The sequence below is a fragment of the Macrobrachium nipponense genome, chromosome 3 (genome assembly GCF_015104395.2).
Source record: "Macrobrachium nipponense isolate FS-2020 chromosome 3, ASM1510439v2, whole genome shotgun sequence".
Classification (NCBI taxonomy): Eukaryota; Metazoa; Arthropoda; class Malacostraca; order Decapoda; family Palaemonidae; genus Macrobrachium; species Macrobrachium nipponense.
Genome location: NC_087202.1, coordinates 45992541 through 46008342, shown reverse-complemented (window position 1 = coordinate 46008342; position 15802 = coordinate 45992541). Strand labels below are relative to the sequence as shown.

The 15802-nt window shown below is 36.5% G+C and overlaps 2 protein-coding genes and 1 pseudogene across 4 annotated transcripts in view; all 3 read right to left on the bottom strand.

The window, feature by feature from the left end:
* The window catches only part of LOC135221733 (WD repeat-containing and planar cell polarity effector protein fritz homolog), a 248545-nt gene extending 246576 nt beyond the window's left edge, over positions 1-1969 (bottom strand). For all 3 annotated transcript variants that reach the window (XM_064259528.1, XM_064259531.1, XM_064259530.1), the window contains exon 1: positions 1699-1969. The gene's annotated coding sequence lies outside the window, so the exon portion shown is untranslated. The remainder of the gene's footprint in view (positions 1-1698) is intronic.
* A 12023-nt stretch (positions 1970-13992) lies between these two features.
* On the bottom strand, positions 13993-15252 carry LOC135222379 (piggyBac transposable element-derived protein 2-like; annotated as a pseudogene).
* A 17-nt stretch (positions 15253-15269) lies between these two features.
* LOC135222378 (uncharacterized) overlaps positions 15270-15802 on the bottom strand; it is a 1286-nt gene continuing 753 nt past the window's right edge. The window contains exon 2 of the mRNA XM_064260467.1: positions 15270-15682. Coding sequence (XP_064116537.1) covers positions 15270-15682 — 413 coding nt within the window. The remainder of the gene's footprint in view (positions 15683-15802) is intronic.

Sequence of the window (15802 nt, the reverse complement as noted above, 5' to 3'; positions counted from 1 at the left end):
GTTGGATGGGGGGCGAGGGGGTTTCTCTGCTTCGAGGGACTGCATGTTGTTCAGCGATGCAATACCACAATAATGAAAACAAAAATACCACAATAATGAAAACAAAAATAATAACCAGAGTATATACATACAATGACTTTCACACTAGTATTCTAAAGAAACAGGTAGAAAAGTAAACAGCTTGATACAATCTCACGACAGAGGCGGGCAGAGAGGCGAGCACACGTCTTCACCCAACAGCGGTCGAAAGCAAAGTGGTATGTTTACCTCCAGTCAGGCGGAACTCCCAACCATCTGACAAGCAATTACTGCTGAACTACCTTGTTAGTAAATCTTACAACCAATCCAGCTGAATTCATTTTTACCTTGTAATCGGTGGTTTTATCCTTACTGCCATCACAACTGAAACTCCACAGTGCTCATTTGATTGTACTAATTATACACATTTTGGTCTTAATTCACTCCACATTGCACTTGAACCACGTTGCTGTTCCTGGTTCCCAAGCACTCACTCAGCAAACACAGTTACGAGCAGCAGATGACTACACTCTTTATGAGGTGCAAAGCTTTATTCCCTTCATTGTTTACTTTACTCATTATTTAGTTTAACTTTACTTCAAAATCTTTATTTAATTCATGTCTATTATACCTTTTTTACAACCAAATTAACCCCGAAAAATTACAGATATTTCTGAAGTACGAGCAAACGACGGCGAAAAGAGTCATCGTTGCTAATCTAGTAGAGCGTCACACATACGCCGATGAATTTATAAATTGTTTCCATGAATTCTAGTTGTCATAGTAATGCAGTAATGATAAAATTGCTGTAATATGTATATAGTATACTACAAATAGTAGATACGTTAATTTCACTTAGGTATTTCCCCGGTTTTGTGTAAGTCTTATACCCAGTTTGGAGGGTAAACACACCAATTGACAACACTGGTAAACAATTGAAGAGCGCAAAATGCTGCAAAGAATGCCGCAGTCCCCTTCGATAAGAATGGTTAGAGGTCGGGCGTACGAATGTTGTGATAAAAGTGCCCCAGCGTCTATGGGTACAAGTGGTGTGCAGATTTAGCACAGGAAATGGGAAGTTTGTTGACACAAGCGACTCTGCAAACATCGAGGTGGTGTCAATCTTCAAAATATTTGGAGTTGTAGGCTAAGTAAAAACTTCAAAAGCGTTTTGGGGTTGTGGGAACTGCGTTTGCCACCCTTTTCATTGCCCTCTATTTAGCCTAAATCTTAAAATATGGCCTTAATTTCTAACTTCGGAGAAAATATTTACTTCGAAAGGAGAGCAGAGGTCTTGAGCTCCTGTTATCACCACCAACAACTCATGACTGATGACCATCTACGGTGTCAGGAAGTGTTAAAGTACTTTTTCAGAGGGTGGCCAAAACCTCAGTAGTCGGTGAGTTGGCCAGTCCACTCGGTTGTTTAGGCTAAGTATTAAGTAGTGGGTAGTATAGCCTAGCTACTACTAGCTACTAGGTAGTAGCTAACCTAGTAGTAGATATAGGCTAGGTAGTCTACCTAGCTAGTAGGTACTACTAGGTAAGCTACTACCTAAGCCTAAGCCAGGATAATTCAACTTCGTAGATCTACAGTACAGGGATTAAACTTCAATCGGACAACATTATTCTATAGTTACTAATAAGCGATACGATCAGAATTCATAAACAACATCCCTACCTTCGGGCAATGGCCATTGACCTCTTGGCTTGGTAATAATTTGCGACAGGCTTTAATGCTATCCTACTTCTACCTATTTCCACTTCGAATAGGTAATTTTAAAATAAATCATAATGTCATGGTTCAATGAACAGAAGCATTTGAGTTCCGCAGAACTGTGTTAAAATAAGGCTGCATTAAATATAGCTACAATTAACTTCACTTTATCGAATAACAAATTAGAAAGTTAAAAGACTGGCACAGGATACTATACACTGACTTGGCATGAAATATCAACAAATCAGGTTGCGTTCTCTTTGGCTGCAATGTAATATTGTCGAACCGAATGGGTACCTATATATTTTCTGTAGAAGTCAAGTTTACAAGCCTGAATTTACTATAAGTACAAAATAATTCTTACCATTACAGCTATATTTACCATTCTTGTCTATAAAAAAGAAAAATGAACGTTTCCCTTAATCACCTGTTGATTGTTCGGAACCAAATTCTTATGTAAATAAAAAATAAATATGAAGAGCAATTATTGTTATTGATCTAAAGTAAGTATTGGCTTAATAGTGACTCTATTATCTTGTGTTTATCAATGAAAACTACTCATTTTGCAATGAATTACAATGGCAAATAAAAAAAAATAGCGAATTAACATGCCCATCTTTCTCACTATTTTCATTTAACATTTAATTATGTTATAATTTTATACTTGGATATTTCCTATTAGCTTTAATTCTTAGCACTATTCGATAAGAGGCGAGTACTATCTGAAATTGTTTTCGTATGATTACGTGAAATATGTAGAACAAAAATACTTACGAACAAGTCATAATGAACGTTCGTTTAGTATAATTTCCTCAATCGATTGATTCCTATATTTATTCTTGTGGATACTTACTCTGAATACGAATCTGTGATCTTCCAAGCAGCGTGAAATATTCGACCGACCATGTAAGAAAACCATAGGAAGAAACATCTGCGTGGAGGCGTTTCATCTCAAGTCTCTCGAATCTCATCTCTCGCTCTCTCTCTCTCTCTCTCGGCCAGTCTCTCTCTCTCTCCTCCCTCTCTCTCGATCTCTCTCTCTCTCTATCTCTCTCTCTCTCTCTCTCTCTCTCTCTCTCTCTCTCTCTCTCTCTCTCTCTCAACAGAAACTTCAAGGTCATTGTAAATCTATGTGGATGAACACTGCACCATGTTTGCTATATAAATAAGAATTTGTCATCCTGATCCTAACTAAAGTTGTTATTCTCTTTTATTAAATAATTTAGCGTAGTAAGTAGTAATTCCAATACCTATTATCACGATAGCAAGTGTAAATACTGTCATCTCAGCTGAAATAGAAATACAACTTTAGTATTACTAGTCATGTAACTATGAATCATGTAAATCTATAAATGACGGTGACTTTTATAGTTTAAAAAAGGTAAAAAATTAAAATAATGACAGATACTTAAGATTGAAATATTATAACAATTACCTTCTAAATTTCTCACATTTATCGATTTCTTCCATCTAAACACGGTGATCTAGTAAATCTTTATCGGAATAAAAATAGAACTTCATAGGCAGTGAATGAATCATTTCAATCTTTCACAAGCCACGGCATATAATAAAGTTCATGAAATATAACGTTCATTGATACAATTGATAACAAGGGCGTATGCTAGAATTTTCATGGGAGGGTGGCCAAATGCCTAGTAATGATCTTGACATGGTGCTAAATGCAATTTTAGGAATTTCAAACTTCTTATGACCAGTGGCAGGAATATTCTAATATAAACTTTCAATCTAGTGTGTCTTCCATAAGATTATTGAAATAAAACAAGAGATTTAAAGAGAATGCATACATTAAATATCTTAAGCCATTGCAGCTTGCTATAAAAAAGGGAATGACCATTGAAATGATGGTAAGTTACATAATTAGATAACCACTTTACTGAAGTCAAACTACATCTCACGAGACGGCTTGACCAGTGGTCCCTTCATTATCTATAGAGATGGACACCGATTTGTAAGAGTTCCAGACAGGAAAAACTTGGAAAAGCAAAAATAGAGAATCAGAAATATATCAGTAAATGAGAGGAGTAAACTTAAACCCAAAATAAAAGTAGTATGTTCCGAAGGAAGAAGATGACATTGTCAATAACTTGGATAGGCAGTTTCGTTTCCGAAGACGACTACCTGAAAATTGTAAAGGACATGAAGGCCAAAGATGACAAATATAAGCATTATATCATCAATATTGTACCCTGATGAGGTGTGTCAAAAATATATGAAAGCTTTAGGTACTGCTGCTTTTCATTTTTCCTGCTGGTTCTTAATATATAATCTTCACGTGTTACTTGTGATCGTATAAAATTATATCATCAAATGCACACCACAAATACGAAAGGCTATATATGATAGAGGTGACAAATTGTAAATGCTATATAGTCGAAGTTTGCCCTAAATGCGGCGAAAACCATAAATCACCTCAAAATATAAAAACTGCGAAAAGGAAGGCAATAGCGAGATTGAACATATAACATATGATGGAAATAAGTGTATAGTATGTATAGAACAAATAATCAGGGGCGGAAAATAATACGGAACAATTGCTTTGACTAATAATAAGCTTTTATGCAACTGAATACCTATACAATAACAGGAAATAAAACCAACACTATTAGAAATCTTATAAATGATCACAATCTAGCTAAAATGCTAACGATGACTTGGCTAAGTAATAATGTAAGTGATTATTTTGAAATAAACGAAATGACGCCAGGGACTCACAACTTTTACCATGTACCGAGTACAAAAAAAAGGTGTTGGAGATCGAGGGAGTCTTTGTTAAAAAAACTATACAAAGTATCTATAATAAACCAAAATGTGTTCAGTACATTTGAATATGTCAAAAATAAAATTAAACATAAATAAACACATACAAATTATAACAATTTACAAACCACGAAGCATAAGTTAAGAGATCATTCCCAAACAAATTCAGTGACTTCCCAATCTCGTTAGCTGATGACAAAAATACACTGATTTATGGTGACTCCAACCTGCATTTAGAAGATAATGATGAAAATTCTGTCAAAGAATTTATATAGTTACTTGAAAGCCACGATCTTGTAAATGTTGTGAAGAAACCGACATCATTATTGTGTAATAATATCTGTAAGAAATAATAGTAGAGAGGGTAGCGGAAACACAGAGAGAGAGAGAGAGAGAATATTCAATGTACAGCGAAAATAATGGGAAAGAGAAAAAGAGGGAGAGAAAATAATCAGAGTATGTACAGTGGAAATAACGAGAGAGAGAGAGAGAGAGAGAGAGAGAATTGAGTTTGGTGTATGAGCCAGAATTTGATCAATAAAACTTTAGTCACAGGAAGTTGGACCATAACACTAACGCAATTAAAATCTTAAGACCGTCATAAAATCTCTGACCTGTGACCTTGCACCAACTTGCTCAGCTTCTAGCAGGAATGCAGCTCCGCCTCCCGGAGGAGGTATTAACATGTTAAATTATTGACTCTGCCTGGAAAAAGAGGAATTAACAGGTTAACCCCACTTAAAAGGGGATGGGGAAAAGATAAGAAAACACCACTCCACGAATCAAGAATCCAGCTGGGCGGAGAACCAAGATCTACATTGCAATTCGAACCGAGGGTGGCTCAAGTTGAGACCGACAGAAGAAGCCAGAGAGGACTGGCAGCCGTTTTTGAGTACAAATGCAGAAATACTGCCAGAGTTCAACAATATATAAGTTTTGTAGTTATACTACTTGTAACTCTAATTCTTTGCACAAGTAAAGAAAGAAACTCTGTCGTTCGTCTCATTCAAACTTCTCCTGAGAGACTACGACTACAAAGATTACTAATCCAGAACTAACATGAAGAAGAGGCATAAAGTTAAACATAGGACCAGACTGTGGAGCGAATTTATCCAGAAGAAGAAGCAGGTAAGCGATCATATAACTCGAACACTCTAACTTAAAAAAAAAAAATAAAATAAAATAAACCGCACCATATAAAATTGGTGCACCACTTAACAATTGAATCAATACCATCGACTTGGTGATACAAAACAAAATCAGGGAGATTGTAACAAACAAGTTGAGACTGAATGCGTGATATCTCCATTACTGTCACATGTAATATATAATATGTGTAAAGGTTACGCAATGTATAAAAAAAACTATTACTTAAAGAAACAAAACAAACTGTAAAACTGATAAATTGATTGTTGAGAACGTAAAGAGAGAGAGAAACAAACCGGGAGTGCAAGTATATTGAAGAAAGACATGCGTAAGCTGTTTTACAAACTACAGGAAAAGTATATTAGTATCAAACTATACAACGATAAATGTCCAGAGTGATAATGTAAATGATTGCTAAAGGAAATACGAAATGGTTTGACAGTGAATTATGTGAAGCTAAGAAAAAGAAAAGAAAAATGGAACATCTATGGAAATGATCCAAAAAATTAAGAAATAATGAAAATTGGTCACTGTATAAAATGAACAACCCAGAGGTCAATACAACGACTAATTATGGAAACCAAGAAAACATATTACAATAAAATATTTAGTGAAGAGAAGAAAAATGAAAAAAAGTCTTAGCCGGGATGTTAGGCCTCAAGGAAGAAAAAGTTCTACCTAATGTAACAAGTGGCCACAAGAACTTGGCTGATAATTTTGGGAACTACTTTGAAAAAAAGAAAAAAGAAAGAAAGAATCTGTCATAGTTTAGAAAGGAGGTACATTCTGATCTCCCCCCCCCCCCCTCAGAAAATGAATGTTCATAGGACATCAGACGAACGTACTTTACAAGCTTGCGAACTTTAAGCCACAAACTTAAAAAGTGCTTGTGATACACCTAAAAAGTACCCGTTTTCTTGTACACTTTTAGGTTTGTGCAAGCCTTAAATATGCTTGAAATAAACCTTAATAAAAGCCTTGAAAGAGCTTCAAAAAACCATGGTATAAACCTTCAAAAAGCACATACAGAACATTAAATAGGCTTTATAAATGCCTCATGATTACCTATTAACTGCTTTTAACATACTTTGTACAATCCTGTACAGAACCTTAAATAGGCTTTATAAATGCCTCATAATTACCTTTGTAAGGATATTAAACAATCCTTTAGAGGCCCTGAAAATGTGTTTACAAGGTTTACATGAACCTTGCAATAGCTTTGAATAATAATTTTCAAGACCATAAAATGAAAGTTCATATACCTTACAAAAAATAACTCATAAGAATGAAATTTTTAATCTTGCTTATCATTTATTTTGCACTGACATGTTCCAGTGAGGACTAACACTGTACAAGTAAATAGTCAAATAATGTGGCCTCTGTTTTGTATATAAATAACCTACACATGCACTCGATTGATTCTTACCTCAGTAACAACAACCTCATTCCATAAAAAAAATTACAGTAAAAAAAAGTATATATAAAGTATGTATGTACATACATACATACACACATGAGACTTGTGCTAATGGACAGCTATTTTTATAAAACACCCATACACATAAAATAGTCTGTACCATACTGAAGATTGCAACCACTTTGAATGATACAAACAAAAGATGAAAGATTCAAATATATCACATCCCACCAAGCGCATGAACCATTTGTTTTGGTTTTATTTCTATATTTCTTTTGGTAACATATATATGCACGTACAAACACTGAAAATATACATGAAATAAACCTTATAAAATATGCCAATATGTAGATACATACAAAAACAAAAAAAACATAATTTGGACGCACACACTTCCATCGCCCTTCCTCTGTGGAGTCATTGATTTCTTCCTCATAATTTTCACTGAAGCGATAATAGCTGCCAAAAACTAACTGTGGTACAGTTCCACCTTTTCAACCAGATGCCATGACAAAATTCAGCCATGCCTCAACCTCCACAAACAATTCAAGTCGCATCCTGAAAGAGTGATATATATGTAGTTTTCCCTCTCTCTCACATTAGGTATTGTATGTGTTACTGTAGCCTACAGTGTTTTTGAACTGATTTTGCAAATCTTTAATTTAAGTTAATTGCACCTTATTAGTAACAACTGATTAACAAAAAATAATATACATGAATATACCAGTACAATATAGGATTAGGCTATGAAATTTCACAAGATATAATAAATTAACTGTTCTGGTAAGTCACTACTCCGTCCATTATACTGTAATAAGATAATGAACTTGCAGACCCTGAGAAAAATATGAAGCGCTGCTATACCTCATTCATTTTATCCTGAACCGTGCAAAAGGGAATAGCCCAGGTGAGTTTGTAAGCCAAACGCTGATTTGCTGCTACCGTACAGTTACAGGTCTGAATTATTTATTTATTTTTTGCCTTGGTTTTACAAATACAGTGCTTTATCATATTTCATAAAAATGTAAAGGTAATATTATCACAGCATTGAAACCTACAATGAGTTTTTAACAAACTATTTGGGACTAGAACCAATCCCTTTCTCAACATTTACCATGAATATCTGTTCCTCAAACACTAATTGCACTAACATCACCCATTACTTTTCTTCCAATGCTAGAGATCATCCAGCAAGGAAAGGATAACTCTAGGGAATACTTCACGCCTTATTTTCTGTTTTCCATAAAAAAAATACACAGAGGCGAGGTTAAGCATTATAGGTTAGGTTAGTGTAGAGAGAGAAAAAAAAACTACATTTTGTATACTAGGCTAACCTATAATGCTTAACCTAACCTCTGGTCAATTAAGCATTACTTGGACAGGAGGCAAATTTTAAAAAAAATTATTTTTGCTATTTGATATTTCCTCACTTAATGACTAGCCTAGTATCTACGCATTCTATATACTATTGGTAAGGGTTAAGAATGCGGGATCCACTGACCATTAATGTAAATAAATACAACCTAACCTAATATTACTTAATCTAATCAACATAGCCCATGTTATCATTAAAATTCTGATTTATTGTAAATTTACAAAGGTTAAGTTAAATAAGCCAAATACTAAGTCAGACTATAGTTCTACATAAAGAAATTTAAGAGACTTCCACATTCTTTACCCTTAAGAGGTATTCTCCTTAACTCAGAGTGGTGAAAATTAGATTTTGAGATGTCTTCTGGAAATTCACAATTTCAGAATTATGTCATTCAAAAAGACCGCTTTCTGATGTTATTTTACATATTGTTTAAAGAAATTCAAGTGGGGCAGACCCTCCAGCACCTCAGTTTTCAATTGAAAGTTGAAAATTGTCCTCCGGTACTAGAGCTTCCAATTTGTGGCACTCTGTCTTAACTTTAGGAGTCTACTTTTTTATAAGCTTCCACAGCCTTAATAGCCTAGTATGAATCACCAAGTTACTAACCTTTTATTTGTTTATCTAGGTAAAAAAAAAAAAAAAAAAAGGAAAAAAACCTTGGTCTGTAAAATAGGAAGTAACCCTTTATTCTATAACCACCCAACAAGCTTGGGGGCCTTATGGGAATCGGGGGTTTTGGGTGCACTAGAGGGGGTTTACCCCCATACCCCCTTTAAAGGTGGGGGGCTTCTCCCTCACATCCCTTGACTTAATTACTTAGCCAGGGACGGCCGTAGGACGCCATAAATTAGGTACCTAGGTAGCTAGTACTAGCCAAGTAGTAGTATAGGTTTACTTAATTTTTGGCTGAGACCTTTTCACCTTGTACAGCCTACCTATATTCTCGCCAATTTTAGTCCAACCTAAAGATTTGCTCACATTAAAACCCTTACAACAACAGCAACTCTTCCTAGAGTCGTTGGTATTTCAATTCCCCACAGAAAATGCAGAATTAGCTAGTATTCCATTTGTAGACTAACGTTACTTTCCTCTCATATTGCTATGGGGATATACTATAAAATGATAGTGAAAGATAATGGCATAAGCTGCTATCACTTACCTATGGGCCCTGGCTTTCTCACGTTGTAGTAGTGGTATCTATATCAGCTGGTATGCACTTGCATGTAAATTTAATTCAGCCACTTTGTCAAACAAATTCAGTTCGTGTGGCCCGCCAATTTGTTTACGCTGCTGCAGAGACATCACTTACCTATGGTGGTGGCATTTGGTGACCATTTCCCACATAGTTCAAATTTCTCGATCACAGATAATTGCTGTATCATTTTGGGCTTATATAAACATATTCCGGTACTCTATATGCTGTCGTTTGCTCACCAAATGAGGACGAATGTTTAAAACAACAATTAATAAAGGAAATCTTTTTTAAAAAAGGAAAAACCTTTAATTTCCCTCGAAAGGTGAAAATGAGGTTTGTACAGACGGCCAACGAAGAATTGGCGTAGTTTCTTAATTCATTGTTCGTTAAGGAAATATTGTCGTATGCAAGTGCCAGATTATTTACGTAACAATAAATAACATTTCCTTTCAAAGGTGCTATACTTGAAATAAATTACATTAGAATTGAGTAGACTTATTCAACGTATTAAAGATAATTATTTTGCAAAGTAAGGAAAATATATACCGATGGGTCCACGATTTCTAATTTTATTCTCAACTCTAGCTTCATGACAGCATACCGAAGATTTTGAAGTTGGCTTTGCTGCTGCTCAAGTCTTTACTCAACGTATCGTACTGCACTGGGGTGTTGTCATTTCGTCTCCTACAGCCGATAAATAATACATCAAGGCGTTAACATTCTTTGAAAACGATGTTTAATTAAACTGATGTCCTTTGATCTATAAAATAATTTGCATGACACATTTAGTGGGCCTAAACTGGACTTCTGATTTTCCCACATGATTATTCTATGTCTATACTCTCTCGGATACGTAAATATAATGAATATTTAAATGTATATATATATAATATTATATTAATCTGCTTTATTTGACCTATTCCCCGTTATTTTTCTTGTTTTATTAGCCATGTTCGCCTTTCTTCTTATCCTTTTCATAATTGCTTAACATAATTAACTCTGACCTAGCTATTCAAAGTCAAAAAGCACTCATAAAAAAATCAAACGAATATAATTCAGTCTTATTTTTTATCGATGTCCTCCTCTTCCTTGGATTCCCAGTCGAGACGGTATGTTCGTTCGTTCATTCGGCCTCCTCTCTGTGTGTGTCCAGAAGAGCACCTTCACCTTGGAATTCTTGAGTATTTGAACTTGAAGATCTCTGGAGATGTTGTTATCCTCGACGGAGCCACAGCTCCGTCGAATCCTGCCCCAGAGATCTTCTCCGCTCAAATTGCTACAGAGGAAGATGAGAAAAGGACTATTCTACTTACGAGAACAGAGGAGAAAGGCTTCTGCAATCCTCAGGAATCCCAAAAGGAAATCGCCCTTCAAGACACAAAGGAAGGAAGACGAAGGACGAACGAACACACTGTCTCCGTCTGTCTTCAAGGAAGGAAGGAAGACTTCGAAATCCACAAGAGAAGAATCGAAGCTTCCGTCAGCTTCTCAAAACAACCATCAGCATCAAGCGTCTTTGACTCAGCCTCTCGACAACAGGGTCTGCCGTCAAGGGGTAAGAGAAGTGGATGAAGATTGCATGAAGGTCTGGCAAAGGACGTCACAAGGAGCGAGGACCAAAAGGAGGACTGGATACTGGAAGAGGATTGGATACTGGAACTACTACAGAGGAAGAGTGAGACTAGGACTACTTACGAGAACAGAGGAGAAAGGCTTCCCAAATCCTCAAGAATCCCAAAATGAACTCGCCCTTCAAGACACACGGGGAGGAAACGAACACACAGTCTCCGTCAGCCTCCAAGGAAGGAGAAAGACTTCGAAAGAATCTGAAGCCACTCATGCAGAGCTGTGGCTCCGTCGAATACAGCCACAGAGATCTTCACTGCTCAATTGCTAAAGAATCCCAATTGCCTCCGTCTGTCTCCAAGGAAGGAAGAAGACTTCGAAATCCACAAGAGAAGAATCGAAGCTTCCGTCAGCTTCTCAAACCAACCATCAGCACCAGCAAACGTCTTGATTCAGCCTCTCGACAACAGAGCCTTCCGCCAAGGACTGAGGGAAAGAGGAGGAGAAGCAAGAAGGTCTGCAAAGGCAAACGGCACAAGGAGACGAGCCCAAAAGAGGATGACTGGACACGGAAGCCAAAGGATTGGATACAGGAAGAGAGACTGCCACAGGGAGAAGACTTAGGATACAGGAAAGAAGACTGCACACAGGAAGAAGACTAGATACAGGAAGAAGACTGGACACAGAAAGACGGAATGATCAAGGACGAAGACTGACACAGGAAGAAGACTGATACAGGAAGAAAGAACTGGACACCGGAAGAAGAATTGGATTACAGGAAGAAGGACTGACCAGAAAGAAGAATTGGATCAAGGAAAGACTGACCACAGGAAGGAACGACTTAGATACAGGAAGAAGACTGGAACCAGAAAGGAAGCTAAGATTTACAGGAAAATACCTGGACCATAAAGAACGAAATTTTTACAGGAGAAGACGGACACAGAAGGAATACCTAGAGTTACAGGAAAGAAGGACTGGACAGCGGAAGAAGACTACGGATACAGGAAGGAAAGACTGGAAACAGAAGAAGAACTGGAACCAGGAAGAAGACTAGATAACAGGAAGAAGAACTTGGAACACAGGAAAGAAGGACTAGAAGACAGGAAGACGACTGGACACAGGAAGAAGACTAGGATAAACAGGAAAGAAGACTTGGACAAAGGAAGAAGGACTAGATCAGGAAGAAGACTGGACACCAGGAAGGAAGAATCTGGACATAAAAGAGATTGGATAACAGGAAGAAGACTGGACACAGAAGAAGACTGGACACAGAAGAAATTGGATACAGAAGAAGACGGACACAAGGAGGAGACCAAAAGCGGAAATAGATGAGATAGAGAGAAACAAGAAAACCACAGTGAAGTCAAACGGAAGGAGAGCAAGAAAATTGATTTTAAAAAATCAGATAAAAAAATCAGATAGAGAGAGCGAGAGAGAGAAATTCTACCAAACTTCTGTTTCAACTCTTTAATCGAAAGAAAGAAAGAGAGAGAGAGAGAAATTTTACCAAACTTGTTTCAACTCTTTAATTGAAAGAGAGAGAGAGAGAGAAATTATACCAAACTTCTGTTTCAACTCTTTAATCGAAAGAAAGAAAGAGATAGAGAGAGAGAGAATTCAAATTAAATGAAGGCATAAAAACCCCCCCCCCCCTTTTTTTTAATATTATACAAAAATGCTCAAAAGAAGTCTAATACAATACTTAGGCTGAAAATAAAAAATATCAATTGTTATTGTAAATGAAATTCGTCCATAATTACATCACGAGTTAAAAACTACAAATATTGCAATTTGAGTTTGGTTAAGTTTACTAATAAAGCACTTAACTTCTTCATTCGCACTTTCCTTTAATGAATGAAAGAGCGCAATTCGAGCAGATAATTCAGCATTATATGGCTTGCATTTTTTTTAGACGACTAAAAGGACGCACTTGGCATAGTTACTCAATGACTATTGTTTACTTTTTCCTTTCACAAAAGCATGGAGGCAGTGGTGAACCTTGACCCGAACCCTGTTTCTAGTTTTTCTTTCTTTTCCTTAGGGAATAAAGTAAATATATATATATATATATATATATATATATATATATATATATATATATCCCATTGAGTCCCGAACAGAAACTATTGAAGATAATCGATTGACCCTTCACTGAGCACATTCATACAGGCATAAGGCCATAAGTAGAAAATTACTTTTTCGATTTGATTTGCACCCTTAAGTGTAGCAGGTACGTACAGTAAGCTGGACATCAGGTCCTCTCAGCTATCAAAAAATTATTGAACAATACATTGATTATTTGAAAAGGAAACAACAGAAAACTGCTTGCAAATTTATTATGAGAAGAACAAATAAACTAAACCATTATTTTCGAGAAGGAAATAATTCAAAATATCAACGAGAAAATTAATTACAGTATTCATACAAAGGGTAAGCAAATTACCAAAAAAAATTAAGGAAATCTGTTGAAACCTTACTCAGTGGCAACATTCACCACAAAAATACTTCACAAGAGGATCATACAATTCTACATTTCATCCATTATGATTACTGATTCGTTTGAACTCTTGAGTTTGATTACTGGAGAGAACGAATTCAGAAAAATATAAACCTGAAAAAATATATTGATACAATTAGGGATGTATCAAAACATTCATCAATAAAAGAACAAAAGAAAAACATTGCTGAAACACTACTAATGGTGGGGGATGTGGAAATGCCAATGAAACAATTTCTTCCTGAAGTTAAGCACAAAATACTTCACAGGAGGAACACATAATTCTACATTTTTCCATACATCCAGGATTTCTGCACCTTTTGAACTCTGAGTTTGGGTGGAAGTGCAAGTGGCATGTGCTTGGCTTCATTGGTTCTGAAATCTTTGCTGGGGGATTGGCTGTGACCTCTGGCGTTTTTCCACTGGCATCTCAGCTGAACAATTTGGTTCATCTCTTCATCATGATTATCACTTGGGCCCTGCTGTTGACCTGCATTTGACCAAAGGGCACCATCAATTAACTGAATAGCTAGTGACATTTTAAAATCTAGATACTTCTTAAGTTCACCACAGCTGACTTTGTATTCCATCCAGGCATTACGTGTTGCTACATCAAGAAATGTAGAATGCAGCGGACTGTCCACTTATTTGTCTTAGAAGAACTCCTATAGTAAGATAATATCTGATCATGAACATCAACTCCTCCCATAGCAACATTATACTCCCTAACTGCTGCAGGTCTGTTCACCTTTATGTGTTTATTTTCCTTTTTAGACCACCTCTTGCATTCATCTTGAGGTTCAGTTGAATGAATAGTAGAAGCCATGAGAACTACTTTCTTATCATGCCACTGTGTTATGGCATAGGCACCATCAGATCTCACTTGGTTGTAGGTAGCTCCTCTACCTAGTTTTGCCATCTCTTTCTCAGACTTGAGTTGGCACCCTTAGGAAGCATGTTCTTTTTTATAGTACCTGTACCATGTAAGTTATGCTTGATCAGCTCTAAAAGTAAGGCTGGAGATGTGAAATATCTATCAAAGTACATGATAGTTCCAGGATCAAACGCTTCTGACAAACCTCAGAACAGCAGCTTCTCCAATACCAACGTTCCTGTCTGGCAACACACCATGTTCCCTAAAACGATTTCAGTGAGAGGTTCTTTACCTGTAAATATCTCAAAATCTAAAACAGTACCATTAGGAGAAGCTAAAACAAAGCATTTCAAACCATCTGGATTAGGCTTACCTGGCACATGCTGTCTCAGACTACACTTACCCCGAAAAGGTATCATGGACTCATCTACGCTTACTTTACCTGGTCTAGGTAACTCTAAACATCTTGAGCGAACAGTGTCCAAAATTGGCCTTATCTTCCATAATCTATCGCACTTTCTTGAAGCTACAGTAATCATATTGTCATCAACAACTTTCAGATTGCTTCTAATTCTGAAGTACCTATCTCTGGTCATATTTCTACAAATTAAATCTATTCTAGTATACCTCTCCCAATAGATTCTAATTCTAGGCATCCCTATTACAGACATCACAAAAATTTATACCCTATAAAACTGACATTTCCTTTTTGGTCACACCTAGAGATATACATTTTTCAGCAACATAACGTTGATTTGTAGCATTAGTTATTTTTATCAAAAAATCTTCATTTATGTAGGCTTCAAAATAATCAATTGGCCTAAGCTGGGGTGTAGTGACTGCATCCTCAGGAACTTGTGGATGTTGTCCAAGCTGTCCTTTAAAATGAGGGTCCACTTTGAAATACAATTGTCTGGTATGACCAGATGACGAGCTAACTTGTTGCTCATCCTCCTCCTCCTCTTCTACCTCACTTTCAGAAGATGTGTCATCTTCATATCTTGATGTCCCTCGCTCAGCAGGTGTCCACTCCTCGTCCTCATCATCACTTATGTCACTGACATCAAAATCGAGATCAGGAGCATCATCTTCCTGCGTACCTATGGAAGATTCAATGCGCTTAAAAAAAATTTAAAAGTGAAAAATTCCTTGAGAGAGAGAGAGAGAGAGAGAGAGAGAGAGAGAGAGAGAGAGAGAGAGAGAGAGAGAGGGAGGCTGGA